This window comes from Ostrinia furnacalis, unplaced genomic scaffold, assembly GCF_004193835.3.
Source record: "Ostrinia furnacalis isolate ACB-3 unplaced genomic scaffold, ASM419383v2 OfSCF2047, whole genome shotgun sequence".
Lineage (NCBI taxonomy): Eukaryota > Metazoa > Arthropoda > Insecta > Lepidoptera > Crambidae > Ostrinia > Ostrinia furnacalis.
This window is the reverse complement of record NW_021132286.1, coordinates 745,184-764,196: the sequence shown is the minus strand read 5'-3', so window position 1 is coordinate 764,196 and position 19,013 is coordinate 745,184. Positions and strand designations below refer to the sequence as shown.

General features: G+C 36.8%; 1 protein-coding gene across 3 annotated transcripts in view; it reads right to left on the bottom strand.

Annotated features, from left to right (window-relative positions):
* Positions 1 to 1,767: 1,767 nt before the first annotated feature.
* sit (stuck in traffic) overlaps positions 1,768 to 19,013 on the bottom strand; it is a 44,329-nt gene continuing 27,083 nt past the window's right edge. The window contains exons 1-6 of one of the 3 annotated variants that reach the window (XM_028306733.1): positions 14,277 to 14,403; positions 13,136 to 13,270; positions 8,761 to 8,951; positions 7,486 to 7,566; positions 4,320 to 4,619; positions 1,768 to 2,206 (exon numbers count right to left, since the gene is read on the bottom strand). In XM_028306733.1, the coding sequence (XP_028162534.1) occupies positions 1,937 to 2,206; positions 4,320 to 4,619; positions 7,486 to 7,566; positions 8,761 to 8,951; positions 13,136 to 13,196 (903 nt within the window). In that variant the 5' untranslated portion in view covers positions 13,197 to 13,270; positions 14,277 to 14,403 and the 3' untranslated portion in view covers positions 1,768 to 1,936. Of the gene's footprint in view, positions 2,207 to 4,319; positions 4,620 to 7,485; positions 7,567 to 8,760; positions 8,952 to 10,454; positions 10,536 to 11,430; positions 11,622 to 13,135; positions 13,271 to 14,276; positions 14,404 to 19,013 lie in introns of those variants that run through there. The other 2 variants (XM_028306734.1, XM_028306732.1) reach the window with 2 other exon arrangements.

The following is a 19,013-nucleotide window of genomic DNA, read 5'->3' as shown; positions in this document are numbered from 1 at the left end:
AAATTGAAACAGCTCTCTGACATTTTAAAATATTCAAAATATTTCACTGACACATCAGTGCTACACTGATACTGAACTGAGCGGACACTGTGACGGAACTGTGGCTTCACTGATATGTGTGAATCGAGGTTTAGAGCTAGTGAACGCCAGACNGCCTTTCTTGCAATAGTGCAACGATTTGTGCTGCTTCTGAAGGTGTAGAATCCCAGGTTAAGTGTCAAAAGAAGCGGAGATGTGTATGAATCAACGTGTGAAAGCAAAAATCTAAAAACGCGTGCTTTTATAGGGGCTAAATAGGCCGCAACTCGCGACGTATCAAACAGTTCATACATGTCTTTTTCGTTACTTCTTCACATCAGCCGGGATATCTTTTTAAATACTGGTGTGATTTAAATTAATTTGGTATCAATTTAAAGATAAAAGTTTAATCTTTGAAATGGTGCCACTTTTTTTGTTAATAACAAATTTGTTAGTACACAAGTTCGCGTGGAAACAACTTCATGTAAGTGATTCCATAGTTTTGCTCGCGAGTGTACATAAGTCTGGTGTTCACTAGCTCTTAGTCTATTAGGTTGGACGACATGATATAGTATAATAATCTATCTATTTTATATAAAAGTACGAGAACTGTTTCCTAAAATCCCATTAAAAAACACTGGTTTGTTTTTCTCTGGATGTAGTTGTAGAGTTCATGATGCTTCTTTCATTGCATTTTAAAATTTTTACGAGATCAATACAGTAAAAACAAATTTATTGCTATATAGAACTTTTACATACTGGTAACATATTTTTCAATAATAGCAGAAGCATCACTTCTGTGTCAACTACATTAGAAAATTGAGCATTTGCCTTACAAGATAAAGTAACTAAAACATTTCACCCTAGACAAAGTACATAATACACAGTTGCTAGAATCGAAGGCAGAAACATATTTTAACATACATCGTTAAAGGAAAAACACAAACTGCTATCAGTGTGCCTACCATGGGTTTACGTTAGGTGAGCTCGCTAGCGAATACGTCAAAAAATTATATGAAGATTTTATTTCTTGAAAGTAGCCGTTAGGGGCGCTGCACAATATGTCATACATTTAAATGTCATTTTTTTTACGCAGTCGCTAGCGAGCACACCTAACGTAAACTCATGGTAGGCACACAGCACCATATTTTAATGGTATTTAATACGTCATCATTACAGACGTAAAGAAGCAAGGCCCCAATCACACATGCAAGATAGTATTGACACATGATGCGCGTCGAAAACATCACAGAGCATGAACGCGGGTGTGTTGGGGGCCTTACATCTTTTTATTTTCTTCTTCTTTACACTACTGCAAAAAATGGCGTTAAAACAATCAGTTCATAAATTATACCGTAGTCTCAACGAGAAAACAATTCCTATTTTTTGAAAATCATATTTCTTTTTACAAACCCTAGAATATTCTATGAGTGCTTATAAAAAGTAAACTTGAATAGATTTCAATATTCATATTTTATTTTGTACACAAATTTTGCTATTGCTATAAAAAAATGCTATTATGATCAAGGCTGTGACATCAAAGCAGTTTACTTTTTTAAATATATCTATTTACAATAGGTTTTTACTTCTAAATTCGTATTATATAAAAAATATACACGTGTAAGTTTTAGAAGTGTCAGAAGAACCTATTAATTTTTACATTATATTCTTTAAGTGGCAGGTTTATTAAAATTCTTTATCAGTAATAATCTTGCGAACGATACACGAGTAAACAAAACAATCGTAAACAAAATAATGTTAATCGACAAAGAAGAACAGTCGACTATTTATAAGAAATACCATTTTATCACATCTATATCAGCACATTTCCTTAAATATGTACATAGACATGTAACTTGAAGAGTGAGAACCAGTAGAATTCCTGTAGCCTACTTCTAAATTCGTATTTACACCGTTATTAGTCCACTTTCTTTCCATCACTGATCTTCCCGTTTTTGATCCCATTGGCGACTTTGTATTCTTGTTTCACGTATTCTTTATCTTCTTTTGGTGCTGCAGTATTCTGTATTCTTTCGGCAGGCTTGCCGTAAGCTTTGTAGTAGAAGTCGTAGAATAAGTAGTAGAAGAATATTGAGTTGGGTAGGGTGAAGACGACCGACCACCGTGGGTAGCCGCAGTCGTAGAACAGAAGCTGGGAGGAGTGCAGGAACGCTATGCAGAACTGCAGCTGGAAGAAAAGAAGAAAAGAATTCAAGACCCAGAGCATAAAACACAATTTTCTTAGGCTATGAATGGCAGTACAACAACATACGGTAACTATATAAGGTCTAGCGTATAACTGAATTAAGCTGAGTTGCACCAACTTCATGCCACTTTTTGTAACTTTAGCATAAGTAGGTAATACAATGCATAATGTAACTTTTGGTTCAAATAAATGTTTTTTTTATTATTTTTTTTATTTGTTTTTTACTTACTTTAACAGTAACTATGCCAATAACCGGTGTTTTTGTATAGAGTTTGACAGATTTTTGACGTTTGTTAAAGTTAAAAGTAAGATGGCGCAACTCAGCCTTAGTTACTGAGGTATTGGAGCGGCACGGGAGTTTTTGACAGTCAAATGTCAGCGAGACCTCAGATATCCTACAGATTTGTATGCTCTGTCACGTCACAATGTCACTGTCACCTCTCCTGTGCCACTCACATAACTCAGGTACTGACATAATTGAGCGATTTATTTATTTTATTTATTAATTATGAGAAAACTAGCTGGCCCGGCGAACTTTGTTCCGCCTTAATGGCAATAAATAAGCAGACTTTTTTTTTATTTCGAACGGGATAAAAAGTATCCTATGTCCTTCTTCTGGCTCTAAACTACCTCCCTGACAATTTTCAGCTAAATCGGTTCAGAAGTTCTTGAGTTATAAGTGGTGTAACTAACACGACTTTCTTTTATACATGGGCTACTTCATAATATAGGTAATAGTTATACGAAGCCCAGGAAAAGTGAAATTAAATGAAAAGAAAAACTCTATAAAAAACAAAACAAAAAAACGTTGTCTGACACAAGGATAAGTAAAAAAGCCTTGCACTTTAAAGGTGACCTATAATAATAATACATACGTCTACTATAAAAATGAACTTCGTACTCGACACTTATGAAAACACAATATTAATTATCGATGTACCTACATACTAAAAACTGGTAAAACACGCAATTTCAGTAAAATTTACGTCAATTCGCTTAAAATTCAAGTTAAAAAAAGTGCGCAATTGTTTTTGGCAAGTCAACGACTGTTTCAAACTCAGAAAAATATTTTTTGCTCGCTCTTTTATTTAACTAACCTTAGGCAGCTGGTGCCGCCTCCAAAAATATTAAAAAGAAACCGCAATTATTATTGTTTTTTCTTTTTATGAATTTTTCCATGTCATTGCTGTTTTATTTGTCACGTATTCACGCGAGTTATTCTAGAAAATAACTAAGAATCCCTGACTCATTTAAAGTAAAAAACCTACATAAAGTCAAGGGTATCTAAAAACCACAGTGTCTTAAAAAAATATCAATTGAAAAAAAAAATCGTAGTATTTTTTTATTTCGATCCCAAATATCACGTCAAAGCGAAAGACTGCATACATTTTTGAAAAAAAAAAGTGAATGAACTTTTGAAAAAATGCAAGAACAAATGGACTTTTCTCTACGTGTATGTTATTACTAAATAAAGAAGTAAATACGTTTTTTGGCTAACGACTTGTTCATGGTTTGTGACGGTCATTGTAAGTTTTGTCGTGTTTGACCGATTTCAGTTATGAAAACCTAGGTACCAGTGCAGCCATTAGACCGACGGCGAAATTGATCGACAGGAAGAATTCGAAGTTATGGATCAATTTCCTTCAAGTAATTAATGTTGCAGATGGCGAGCCATGCTAAAGCAAGCAAGTACCAACATTAGTCATTATTATCCAAAGTGCGTAATAATCGATAGAATCCACTAAAATATAAATAAAATTGACAAAAATTTCCTCGAATGTCTATTATAAGAAATATTTTGTGTCGAGCGAGTCGCTGTTTTTTTAGCTTATTTCTTAGGCTGAGTTGCACCACCCAACTTTCACCGTAACTTTAACGATAACCGGTGGTTTTTGTATGGAGTTTGACAGATTTTTGACGTTTGTCAAAGCTAAAGTAAAATGGTGCAACCCAGCTTGATATGCATGCTCATTTTGACCAGACCAGACCCGATTATCTGTAATCGTCGTGCTTTATGTACTTAATTTTGTTTTTCCACGTAGGTATGCATATTAAAAGAACTTAATACCTATCTAAATCATTCCATAACACTTACCATTTGCAAAGTTGTAATATGCCGTTTCCAAAACAGAAACTTCTGGTATTGGGGTCCCATGGCTGCCAACATGTAGTACGTGTACATGATGATGTGGACGAACGAGTTGATGACCCCTATGAGGGTCCCGTGGCCCCCGGGGTAGTACTTCGTGGCCCCCCACGAAATCATCGGCATGACTGTGTGGTGGTACAAATGGAGGAACGTGATCTGCCGCTCTTTTTTCCTGATGACGAAGAAAACTGTATCTAGCAGTTCGGATATCTTTGCCAGGAAGTAGATGTAGACGCCTCTGGCGACCTGGAAAAAGAAATAAAATATGCTATGACCAAACAATTAGCAAGCTGAAGTGGCAATGGGCAGGGTACATAGTACGCAGAATGGGGCAGCAAGGTTCTGGAATGGAGGCCGCGTACCGGAAAACGCAGCGTAGGACATCCACCTACAAGGTGGACCGACAACATCGTAAAGGTAACAGGGAAGCGCTGGACGCAGGCCGCTACCAATCGATCAACGTGGAAATCATTGGGGGAGGCCTATGTTCAGCAGTGGACGTCCTATGGCTGAAATGATGATGACCAAAGGGTGAAGTGTATTTTGAAATGCAGATACATAATTTGTTTTTTCCTTTTTAAATGTATTCACAAACTCATGTATTGTGTTTTCCATAAATGAAGTATTTTAAATAATTCGCCTCCTATCTAAAATGAGTAACGTAAGTTGCACGAAAATGAACATTGCTATTACATCAAAAGAAGGGACTGAAAACTTAGTAGGTACTACTAGAATAATTTCGAAAAATATAGAAAAAGGTATAAATGAATGAAATTCACAATTTAGCACACATGCACGTAACAGAAGACAAGGTATATATTATGATGATATTTCTAGATACCGATTTCTAGCTCACACTCGAAAGAGCTAGAAATCAGCATCTAATATCAATAATTCTAAACGAAACTAAAGACAGTAAAGAAGGCTATCTTTTTTGTGCTCACTCACTCTATAGTTTTATCACCCTAGTCAGTGCAAATAATAGTCCTGCTACCGCTTCAGCGCTATCCAGTTAGCGCCATTATCTTACAACATTACCATGAGGTCTCACAGTGCGCGTGGACGCTAAGGGTCACACACGAATCAATCACAGAGCTCTATTCAACGCTATGCGTTCGATTTGCTACTTCACTTAAGCAAGCATCATTTCGTTTTACGGGCGTAAGCCACTAGCGAGTCATAGGACCTTACTTTACAGAGGCGCCAGCTGATGAGCGATAAAAATTAAATGCTAAGGCTGGGTTGCACCATCTTATTTTAACTGTGACAAATGTCAAAAATCTGTCAAATTCCATACAAAAAGCACCGGTTATCGTTATAATTACCGTTAAAGTTAGGTGGCGCAACTCAGCCTAAATCTACGCGCAAGTAAGACGATGGCCGTTGGGGCAGAAAAGCTCTCGAGTAGCGATCACGGGCTGGAAGACGTAACATGGACAGGCCTTCTACTAGGTGGACCGACGATCTGGTAAAGGTCGCGGGAAGAGCCTGGATGCGGGCAGTGCAGGCCCGTTCACTGTGGAAAACTTTAGGGGAGGCCTTTGTCCAGCAGTGGACGTCATTTGGCTGAAACGAACGAACGAACGAACTCGTAAGCTAACCTATATTTAGCACCAATTTGTATTTTTTTCCTCTTTACTGACAGTTTTTACGTCGTATGATAATTATTACATCTCACTTTACTAATTAACTGGATCTTATGTTGAAGATAATCGCCATCATTAGCTACACGAATACACAATATAATGTTGCCACAAGTATTTATTGATGTTTGGGTTTTTATACCTTTAGTGCTACAAAATATACTAAGTCTAGACCTAAGTAAAATCGGACTTGATACAATCAGTTGTAAGGACACAATCTAAGTAATTTTAATGTAGCATTATCGACTGCATAATTGCCTTTACTAGATATATTACCACGTTAAAATCATTATTATCGTACTAATCCTACTACTTCAATCATGAAAATAAGTAAGTACTCTGTAATATGACTGTAACTTTATAACTAGCCTTTTATGACGATAATTAGCTGAAACCTCACGTCATTAAAATGAATTGCTGAACAATATTGTTCAGGTGCGAACATTGACTGGAAATCATCACTTTATTATATGGTTTTCCTATGAGGATAAATCATCATGTCACGATTATAAAAGTAGTTTATATTAAACATAAGTAATATTTATAACTAGCTGACCCGGCGAACTTTGTTCCGCCTTAATGGCAATAAATAAGCAGACTTTTTTTTTAAATTTCGAACTGGATAAAAAGTATCCTATGTCCTTCTCCTGGCTCTAAACTACCTCCCTGACAATTTTCAGCTAAATCGGTTCAGCCGTTCTTGAGTTATAAGTGGAGTAACTAACACGACTTTCTTTTATATATATAGATAGTGATAAATTATCACTTACTACAATTACTATAACGGCTGTTTTTGTTTCCTTTAAATGATCGCAACGTACGCCCGTATTCACAAACGATGCTTGCTTAGTGAAGCAGCAAATCGAACGAATAGCTTTGAATAGAGCTCTGTGATTGGTTCGTGTGTCACCCTGTGCGTCCACTCGTACTGTGAGACCTCATAGTATACGGCAATACTCGTCATAACTTATTCTAAAACCATGCAAAATTAAAACTCAAACACAATTTCATATTGTAAGTCGCCACGACTTGCCATTAGGTAATGTAAGGGTTTGTTCCCCGTTTTTTGCAGGCAAATATTGATAGTATAGCATAGCGTATTTGCCACCACCAATCGATTGACTTACTTTTTGAAACTGTCAAAACGAGACTCCTATAGATTTGTATGGCAATACTAGTGACTACTACTAGTGATGTCATTATTTTGTCAACTCAATTAAACAACCAAAAATCTTAATTTTCATGTAATTTTAAAATAATTTAGTTTTTAAAACCAGAATGAAGTGCCTTTTTAAAAATGTTGTGCTTTTGAATTATTGGGAAGTGTTGACAAATACCCAATTGCAAATTCCGATTCGTTCGGATAGTCCAGTTTTGTGGGATCCTGCATTACTACTTCAAAACTGGATTACCATAGGGCTCGTCCTAAGAAAGCTACTAGCACAATGTCAAAATAATTTTGAACGTACTCTCATTGCTTCCGGCGACCGGGAGAAGTCGACTGGCTGACATTTCCAGCTGTAAGTCCGCAACCAACCCGCGTCCAGGCCCTGGAAAATTTAAAAAATACATTATGTTAAAAAAAGATGAGTTAATAAGTAAAGTAAGTTACTCGTATTTGTCAGTTTTACAACTTCGCCTACTTAGATTTAGCTTACTTTAACAAACTTCAAAAATCTGTAAAACTCCATATAAAACACCGGTTAAAGTTATAGTTACGGTTAAGTTAAGGTGGTGCAAGTAAGGCTTAATCTTAACACTTTTCTAATAAGAAATGAAAAACGTGAAATTATGATTTTATCTTGTGTAAAATTACAGATCAATCCATCACAATTTCATCTATAACGCTACCAAAATCAATCAATCGATGATTGATCAACATTGGCTTCAGCGATTTACACTTGAAAACACATTCAGAAATACATTCGTATTTTATGCTACTAGTAGGTACATACGTAGTAGTACGCAGAATTGCTAAAATCAAGTCGTAGAGACGATGGCCGTTGAATGGAAAAAAGTTCTCGAGTGGCAACCACAGGCCGGAAGACGTATCGTAGGCAGGCCTCCTACTAAGTGGACCGACGATCTGGTGCAGGTCGTGGGAAGAACCTGGATGAGGGCAGCGCAAGATCGGTCGCTATGGAAAGCGTTTGGGGGAGGCCTTTGTCCAGCAGTGGACGTCATTTGGCTGAAACGAACGAATGAACTACACTCAACATGAAATAAATCGCACCTTCTGCGACGCGATTTAAAGATTTTCTTCTGACACAATCATGGTGCTCCAACAATATTGGTATTATTTGAAAGTCCAATAAATATCCTTAAAGAAAAACACATTTCATTTCTTAATAAATTATTAACATACTATAAATGTGACTTGAAAAAAAACCTCACTTTGGGCTCACCTCTGCGATCAATTAGACCAATTTTTATGGTTATAAAACCAAATAATAATCTCACGTGTCCTCTTTAACAGATGGATAGCAATTAATCCCAACTTAACAGTTTTATAGCCATAAAAGTTGGCTCAAGCTTAACTACCTATTTTTGTACCTATACTCTGGATCCTTCTAAAGACATATTTTTGGGGTAAAAACCTTTCCTTTAATGAAATGAAGTTTGGAACTAGGCTTTCAAATGGTACCAATGTTGGTGGAAAGTGGGGATGCATACGTTTGAAAAGTGCTTGTTGCGGGAGGTGCAATTTATTTGATGCCGAGTGTAGTATGTAAGTTCCCATTTACCTCAAAGAACAGCCAGCAGCTGACGATGACTTGTATAAAGTTGTACACCACCAGCGTTTTCTGGAGCTGGAAGGGTTTCTTGTCGGCCATGTACCGCGGGCCCAATTTCAGCGTGAAGTACAGGTATAGTCCGATGATGGTCAGTCCCGGGATCGGGCTGGTGATCAGGAACCAGTCGTTGGTACGGGGATCTGGAAACCACGAGATGATGATCAGTAGAACTCATAAAAAACTCACAAAACTCAATTATTTTTGCAAATAGGCTTTTAAAAAGCACTTTTACACGTCCCAGTATTAATNGCGGGCAGGGCAGGACCGTTCATTGTAGAAAACTTTAGGGGAGGCCTTTGTCCAGCAGTGGACGTCATTTGGCTGAAACGAACGAACTCGTAAGCTAACCTATATTTAGCACCAATTTGTATTTTTTTCCTCTTTACTGACAGTTTTTACGTCGTACCATAATTATTACATCTTACTTTACTAATTAACTAGATCTTATGTTGAGGATAATCGCCGTCATTAGCTACACGAATACACAATATAATGTTGCCACAAGTATTTATTGATGTTTGGGTTTTTCATACCTTAAGGCTTAGTTGCACCATCTTAGTATAACTTTGACAAACGTCAAAAATCTTTCAAACTCCATACAAAAAGCAGAGGTTATTGTTACTGTTATGGTTAAAATAAGGTGGTGCAACTCAGCTTTAGTGATACAAATATACTAAGACTGATTAGTGATTGCACCATCTTACTTTGACTTTAAAAAACGTCAAAAATCGGTCAAGTTCCATACAAAAATCACCGGTTATTGTTATAGTTACTATTAAAGTAAGATGGTGCAATCCAGCCTAAAGCTAATGGTGATTTAGACACTAGCATAGACTAATTTTAATTTGTAGTAAAATCGGGCTTATTACAATCAGTCATAACGACACACAATTAAGGTAATTTTAAAGTGACATTATTGTAATAACGTCATTATTATGATAACGTCATTATTGTGGTATTGTTAGCATGCTTACTCAATCATGAAAATAAGTAAGTACTTTATAATAAGACTGTAACTTTATAACTAGCCTTTTATAACGATAATCAGCTGAAACCTCATATCATTAAAATGAATTGCTGAACAATATTGTTCAGGTGCGAACATTGACTGGAAATCATCACTTTATTATATGGTTTTCCTATGAGGATAAATCATCATGTCACGATTATAAAAGTAGTTTATATTAAACATAAGTAATATTTATAATAGCGATAAATTATCACTTACGACAATTCCTATAACGGCTATTTTTGTTTCCTTTTAATGATCGCAACATACGCCCGTATTCACAAACGATGCTTGCTTAGTGAAGCAGCAAATCGAACGAATAGCTTTGAATAGAGCTTTGTGATTGGTTCGTGTGTCACCCTGTGCGTCCACTCGTTCTGTGAGACCTCATAGTATACGGCAATAGTCATCATTACTTATTCTAAAAACATGCAAAATTTAAACTCAAAAACAATTTCATATCGTAAGTCGCCACGACTTGTCATTAATGTAAGAGCTTGTTCCCCGTTTTCGCAAATCCCGATTCGTTCGGATAGTCCAGTTTTGCGGGATCCTGCATCCCGCGAAACTGGATTACAATGGGAAGGAGCCCTAAGAAGCTACCAGCACAATGTCAAAATACTTTTGAACGTACTCTCATTGCTTCCGGCGACCGGGAGAAGTCGACTGGCTGACATTTCCAGCTGTAAGTCCGCAACCAACCCGCGTCTAGGCCCTGGAAAATTTAAAAAATACATTATGTTAAAAAAAGTTTATAAGTAAAGTAAGTTACTCGTATTTGTCAGTTTTACAACTTCGCCTACTTAGATTTAGTTTACTTTAACAAAATTTAAAAGTCTGTAAAACTCCATATAAAACACCGGTTAAAGTTATAGTTACGGTTAAGTTAAGGTGGTGCAAGTGAGGCTTAATCTTATTACTTTTCTAATAACAAATGAAAAACGTGAAATAATGATTTTATCGCGTGTAAAATTATAGATCAATCCATCACAATTTCTTCTATAGCGCTACCAAAATCAATCAATTAATAATTGATCAACATTGGCTTCAGCGACTCACACGTGAAAACACATACAGAAATACATTCGTATTTTATACTAATACTAGTATGTACGTAGTAGAGTACTTATTATTATTCTGTGGTAATAGTAAGCAGAATTGCTAAAATCAAGTCGTAGAGACGATGGCCGTTGGGGCAGAAAAAGTTCTCGAGTGGCAACCACAGGCCGGAAGACGTAGCGTAGGCACTGAGGCAGGCCTCCTACTAAGTGGACCGACGATCTGGTGAAGGTCATGGGAAGGACCTGGATGCGGGCAACGCAAAACCGGTCGCTATGGAAAGCGTTGGGGGAGGCCTTTGTCCAGCAGTGGACGTCATTTGGCTGAAACGAACGAACGAATGAACTACGGGACTATTCCCACCTCTCATTCCCACCACTGCAACTCCTGTGTAGCCAGGATCTACAGCTTGACCGCCACAAAAATCCAACCAATGAAGGTCAAGTTTGTCCCGGGAGAAAGTAAAACTGTCATTGGATTCGCAACGAAATTAATCAGAAGAACATAGGAGGAGTTCGAACGAATGAACTAGTATGTGAGTACCCATTTACCTCAAAGAATAGCCAGCAGCTGACAATGACTTGTATAAAGTTGTACACCACCAGCGTTTTCTGGAGCTGGAAGGGTTTCTTGTCGGCCATGTACCGCGGGCCCCATTTCAGCGTGAAGTACAGGTATAGTCCGATGATGGTCAGTCCCGGGATCGGGCTGGTGATCAGGAACCAGTCGTTGGTGCGGGGATCTGGAAACCACGAGATGGTGATCAGTAGAACTCATAAAAAACTCACAAAACTCAATTATTTTTGCAAATAGGCCTTTAAAAAGCACTTTTACACGTCCCAGTATTAATCCTACCGCTGCTTCGGGACAATAAGTTTCGAAGTTGGTGGAAATATGGTCAGGTTCGGATTAGAGGTGGAAATATGATTAGTTTCGTAGAATGATTAAGTAACTGGATGTAAAATACGAATGCTTAGAATTAGGCATTCTTTAGTAACAGTATTATTAATGACATTTGCTACGAAAGAGTCTTCCAGCGAATTGGCCCGTGGACCAAGCTAAAAGTGGGCCAAGTCAGTGGAAGACTCCTACAAAAATGTATTCTACTTCTAATTATACAAAAAAGTTCTACTTCTAAGAGAGTAAATTGTAAAGACATTACTATAAATAAATACTAGCCTTAGTTTTACAAAAGAATAATTATTTATTACTGTATAGTACATTTACGTACTGTTTTACTTCAATTTCAGGGCCGAAGCTATAAATAATATTGTTTATTATTTTTAAACCTTTATCTTTTTCCTTTCAATGAATCAAAAATGAAACAGTGATTTGCCTTATTTTCATTAACACAACATATTTAATCACGCAAGAGTTTAAAAATAAAACAATGATTTAAAAATTTAATGAACTAAATTGATCTGTTGATTATTAATATTACGTTGATTTATGTTAACGCGTTTACCTAATTAAATGTGAAAAATGAGAAGTATTTTTAACAAGCATTATCAAATTTTAATAAAAAATAAAGCAGCAGCTAGGTAAATAAACAACTTTTTAGTAAACATTTTGTCGTCAATTTTGATGTGATGAAAACAGACGAAAGTTTTTAGTTTTTCTATTTTAATAATGCGAGTAGTTTTAGGTCTATCCCATAACTCAGTCCAGTGCCTGAGGCATGAGAGCGGCACGGGAGGGTGACACTGATAAATTATGACATGTCATTGCAGAACATACAAATCCGTACGAGATCTGAAGTTTGACGTCACAAAAACACCCTCCCGTACCGCTACCATACCTTAGACACTAACTTACGGCCCTATTCACAAACATTACTATGAGGTCTCACAGTGCGCGTGGACGCACTGGGTGACACATGAACCAATCACAGAGCTCTATTCAACGCTGTGCTTTCGATTTGCTGCTTCACTTATGCAAGCATCGTTTGTAAATAATGAAAACCAGCGATGTGGCTTCCCTCACCGGGGGCCACGGCATATGCTGAGTGGGGTCCCATTGCGATGGGCATCGCTGTGCTACAGGGTGGCACTGCTTAGTTTACTTGCTTGAATGAGCAAGTAAACTAAGCAGTTTGTATGTTTTATGTCACCTCTGTCTTATTTGCTTTTTTTTTTATTTTACCTCTTTTGTCTTTTGTGATGTCCATGGCAATAAATGTTTCTTTCTTTCTAAATACGGGCGTCTGTTTTGGCGCTAGTTTTAGTGCTTACTGACTTATGTATGTAGAGTTCTTACCAGCTAGATCTACGAAGAGCCTTTGGTAGGTCCTCGAGATGGAGTTGTTTGACAGCGCCATTGTTCTTCAGTTCAACGCCGATGTCATGAGAGGCTCTCCTGCATTTTATGCTGTCACCGACTGCCTTTGGATATCTGGAAAGAGGGACAATAACCTTATTATGATTATAGTCACCACGTAAGAGGTAAAATGAGAAGCAGAGGTAAAATGTGATCAAGGATGCAGAAACCCGCTGGATGCAGGCCGCTATAAACCTGTCAATTTGGATATTTATTCATTTATACTTTCGCACATAAAACTGTACAGTGGCGGACTTAATGCCAGGTGGCATTCTCTGCCAGTCAACCACAGGTTAATTAGAGAGACTAAGGCGGTGCAATAAATATGACGAATATCCTTGGATGACAAAGGAATGATAGTCAGCAGTAACTGCTTACTATGATTCCTTCCTCATTTCTATGGCTGAAATGATGATAAAAATAATCGAGTAGAAGCTACAATTATCTACTCGTATAAAAATATCGTCGTGTGTCAATAAATATTACGTTGGCACGATGTTTTTTCTGTTAAACATGAGTAAATTATTATATTTTCTATCCACGTAAAAAGTTTTGTTGATTCTTTTTCAAAAAGCTGTTTTAAAATATCTCATGTAGTTGTACCTAATAGGTGTTATTTTGCAACAGAAATGTGTAGTCCGCTTTGATTTCAAACCATAATTTCATTTTAGTGAAATAGAGTAATCAAGTACAGACAACAAACTACTCGTAAGATTTACCTATAGATGTGGAATCACAATTTCTATTATTACACAGATTGGAGCGAATATAACGTTTAAGTTATCGCAGTAGGTAAAATGGAAAGGTCAAAGGTGAGGTATTAACCCTGCAACACGTTTTCAATGCAGCAAATGGGTCAGTAGGTAACTGCTCTATCGCGTTTCACATTGACAGAGATCTTATAAGAACAACCTATTAATAAAACTAAAACAATGATTTCTAATTTCTTTGACTTGTACTAAGCAATACCTTGAAGTCAGGTTTCAATACGATAGCAAAAAAACACTAATTGAGAACAAATTAATGTAACATAAAACTGAGATGATAGCTCCCAAATTCTTCAAATTTATCTTAAACCTACCACGGAATATTACGACGTATCTCTCTCATTTTCAATGGAAGACATATTTACACAACACCACTCAGCACTACATGAGGAAAGGATTATTTGAAGCGTTAAAGCATTTTGGGGCGGGAAGAGACGTGCGCTCTCGCTGCCTGGCGGAGCGGGACTGAGCTTAGAGCTTTCATCCCCCCTCCGCCCCTATTCCGCGTCATATTGAGGGGGGTGAGGGTGCGGATTGAAATTAGGGGTGTTTGTTTTTGGCGGTGTTTAAATGTGCTACGTTTCAACGTTGTAGCGGACAGCCGCTCGGGCGTGCGGAAATAAGAAAATATCTTCGTTTTAAAATAAAGATGTATTTCTCCATTAAATGCCCAGACGGCTATCAAAAATATATATGTACTTCAAAACTAGAAACAGAAGGTATTAAAAAGAGTAAAAAAAGGATAAAAACATAGACAACAATACCAACAAACGTATTTGAAAAGATTTTACGGTAGTGCAGTAAGTAATTTCAAGTTTTAACGTTGGATCTAATAAGCGCTACTTATAATACTAATACGCTCACTTTGTTGTTATTCAAAATTATATATATTTCAAAATTCATAACTTGTTGTTTCTTAAAATTTCAATATAGATTCTTACTCAAGTAACATTGCAATTAACAAGCAACATTAACTTCTAGCAGATATACTTTGAGGGTATGAGCAAAAGCTGTTTAAGACGTCACCATTGCACCAATCAGTCAGATAGTCCTACAATATTTTAATTGTGCTCTTTATTCAGAGCGCCCTCTATGTAGAGGGTGATAGGAAATAACTCCCATCTCCCAGACATTCCTCACCCCTGAGCCTATGCGGCTTGAATACAATCTGGCTTGTTTATATTCGCCATACTATGAATACAATCATTTGGTAGAAATAATATAGATTTACCGAGTGTTAAGAAACTATGAGGATATCGGAGCCAATGGATTTAGTAGCGGTAATATTAGAACTGTATTTTACAAAAGGGTAAAGTGCCAACTGCGTAATAAAAAACGGTTCGTACCCATTATTAAAAATAGACATCAGACTAAAAGGTCGTAAATGGGGTATAAAATGCGATTTAATGCTAAAATGATATATATGTCACTTTGACCTGAAACTTACTCAACTTTACGACCCACTATACGTACAAATACGTACTCTTTGAACGTTAATTGCAAATACGAGTAAAAATGACATTGCCCAATATTAAAAGTAAACATAGAATAGGCCTCTACAAACTTACGAGCCTACTCGCAAATACCTATGTAAGTAAACATTGAGCGTCATGACATATGCTAAAACAAATACATAAGTGTAAGTTACAATTCGTTAATGCTTTTCGCAAGTGTAATACTAATAACCATTCATGGAGGTAAAACATTTTACACCGGCTTACAAAACCAGTTTTAACTGAACCACCCTGCCCCTTTGCTGTAAAGACGTGCGGGATATTGCGGAAGGCAAGGTGTAACTTTGGAGTGTCTATGTAATTTGGTCGATGGCTTGTCATCAAAGTTAACTGTGCAGCCGTTGTGGACTCTACGCTGACGAATTAAAGTCAGTTTTAGGAGGATTTGTGAAGTCGTAATTTTGTCGAAACATTACGAAAGAGTCCGAAGCTTGTCCTAAATAACTTGAACAGAGAATTCTCGTTCCCTTGTATGTTTAACTATCACTATCAACGGCTACTCGGCTGACTACTTTTCCTTACTGTGCCAATGGATTAGTGGTTTCAAACTGGATTGAAGTGTTCAGGTGTTAACTACAACAAACAACCGTCATAATGCGACTCTTCCATAGATTTGGTATGACAAAAGAAGTTATGACGTAATAAGTTCGTGATTGTATATTATTATGACACTTCCACTGACTGTATTTTTATTGACAGTCCAGCAGATCTTGGATTCACAGTAGTTGTTGCGGTGGGAACGAGAGATGGGAAAAGTCCCAGTTTTCAAAACGCTGTCACCATTAATTTTGATACGTTAGTTAGCTGTGGATTTGATAGTTTTGAAGACAACGGTTAGTTAATTTGACTACCATAAAATACCGCTGTAAAAGTCCAATAAAACAATTAAATTACACCAATTAGACACAAGTTAGTAAGTTTTATTGTCGTCAAAACTCCGTTATTTTTGACGAAAGAATCCATTGTTTTTAACAATGACGTGATTTTTGTTAGAAGTGTAGGGAAAACAACAGTTTATTAGTAATGTTCATAGTAATAATTGTGAATACGTGCGTTAATGTTTTCGATTAAAAAACAAGAATGGGACTTTTGAAGTTTACTTTCTGCGCTGACCTACGCAAGAACAGTGCACCTACCATGAGTTTACGTTAGGTGTGCTCGCTAGCGAGTACGTCAAAAATCTCTATGAAGATTTTGTTTCTTGAAAGTAGCCGCTAGGGGCGCTGCAAAATATGTCATACAATTAATGTAATTTTTTTACGTAGTCGCTAGCGAGCACACCTAACGTAAACTCATGGTAAGCACACAGAATCTAAGAACTGGTTTAGAAGATAGACCACGCCCGCAGCGCTATCGGGCACTCCACTTTTGGTCTATGTTTAGACATTGACCATTTTTCTCATGATTGTAACTTGCCGAATTTAGCCACGGGTTTTGCTATGAGACTATTACAGTGAACAGCACATTATACTATATATTTTACAAAATATTACCTATACACTGATGTTTTATTACTCTTCGTATCTTAGTTTGATTTGCTATCATTTTTACAAGTACAATCAATGTTACCCTATGTGTACACTGATTTGACAAAGTCTTTACTTATAAAACGTCAGAAAAATTGACTATTTAAACAGCTCAATCAATAAAACAATCCATCAGTATGCCAATCCATATTACCACGAATAAAGAAAATGATGAGACATTTCATCAAACTTATTCGTACTTATTTCAGAGCAGTGGGATTGGACAAATGATGATGATGATGAGAGGGTTGTGCTTCTGCAATGAAAACTAAATGACCTGATGATAAAGATTCGGGATCAAAGTAATTGAAATCATTTTAAATAGCTACTCGCGTTCCAAAAAGAAGTAATTCGTAATTGCTGTTTTATAAGCAAATGGCTATCCAAAATGAAGTAAATGCCATGTACCAATGCAATAGTATAGTCCACTGCCCAAGAGCCCGTGACCCAAGGTGCACATTACCTGCTATAAGCCGTTCATTAACGACATAGTTAATTGAGAAGATAAGCTGCACTAGGGATAGCAGCCCCAAGTTGATTAATAAAGAAATACATTAATNTTTGCTCAATGTTGATTTAGTCGATTTTCTCCTGAAAGGAACATGTAAGACAACAATAAAATTTCCAATTTTACAGACCTTCTAGAGCAGATGCCGCAAAAACTATACAAGATATAGAAAAACTTGACTGTCTCACCTATAGCAAATTGAATAAGCTTTTTTTGGTTCATAGTAGTCATGTCACTAGGACGCATAGTTTCCGAGGATTAAGCGAAAAACCGAAAAGTGGTACCTTTAAACCCCCCTCTCTCCGCCGGCTCAAGGGCTAAGGGCGGGGACTTTTGCTATGTTCACCTCCTAACTAGGCTAAATAAAGTCCCGAGGTCAAAAATTGTGTTCCATGGATTTCTCTCTACACCGTCGTTAAGGCATTCATTGACTGGACTACACTTTGTTGTTTGTTATTCAAAATTATATGTATAATTTCAAAATTCATAACTTGTTGTTTCTTACTCAAGTAACATTGCAATTAACAGGCAACATTAACTTCTAGCAGATATACTTTGAGGGTATGAGCAAAAGCTGTTTAAGACGTCACCATTGCACCAATCAGTCAGATAGTCCTACAATATTTAAATTGTGCTCTATATTTAGAGCGTCCTGTATGTTGAGGGTGATAGGAAATAACTCCCCGTCTCCCAGACATTCCTCACCCCCGAGCCTATGCGGCTTGAATACAATCTGGCTTGTTTATATTCGTCAACTATGAATACAATCATTTGGTAGAAATAATATAGATTTACTGAGTGTTAAGAAACTATGAGGATATCGGAGCCAATGGATTTAGTAGCGGTAATATTAGAACTGTATTTTAGAAAAGGGTAAAGTGCCAACTGCCTAACATAAAACGATCCGTGCCTATTATTATGGAATAAAATCTGATAAACAACATTAATTTTATATCATTTAAAATAAAAAATAGACTTCAGACTAAAAGGTCGTAAATGGGGTATAAAATGCGATTTAATGCTAAAATTATATATATGTCACTTTGACCTGAAACTTACTCAACTTTACGACCCACTAGGAATACGTAACTCTTTGAACGTTTTGCAAATACGAGTAAAAATGTCATTGCCCAATATTAAAAGTAAACATAGAAAAGGCCTCTACAAACTTACGAGCCTACTCGCAAATACCTATGTAAGTAAACATTCAGCGTCATGACATACGCTAAAACAAATACATAAGTGTAAGTTACAATTCGTTAATGCTTTTCGCAAGTGTAATACTAATAACCATTCATGGAGGTAAAATATTTTACACCGGCTTACAAAACCAGTTTTAACTGAACCACCCTGCCCCTTTGCTGTAAAGACGTGCGGGATATTGCGGAAGGCAAGGTGTAACTTTGAAGTGTCTATGTAATTTGGTCGAAGGCTTGTCATCAAAGTTAACTGTGCAGCCGTTGTGGACTCTACGGTGATGAATTAAAGTTGGTTTTATGAGGA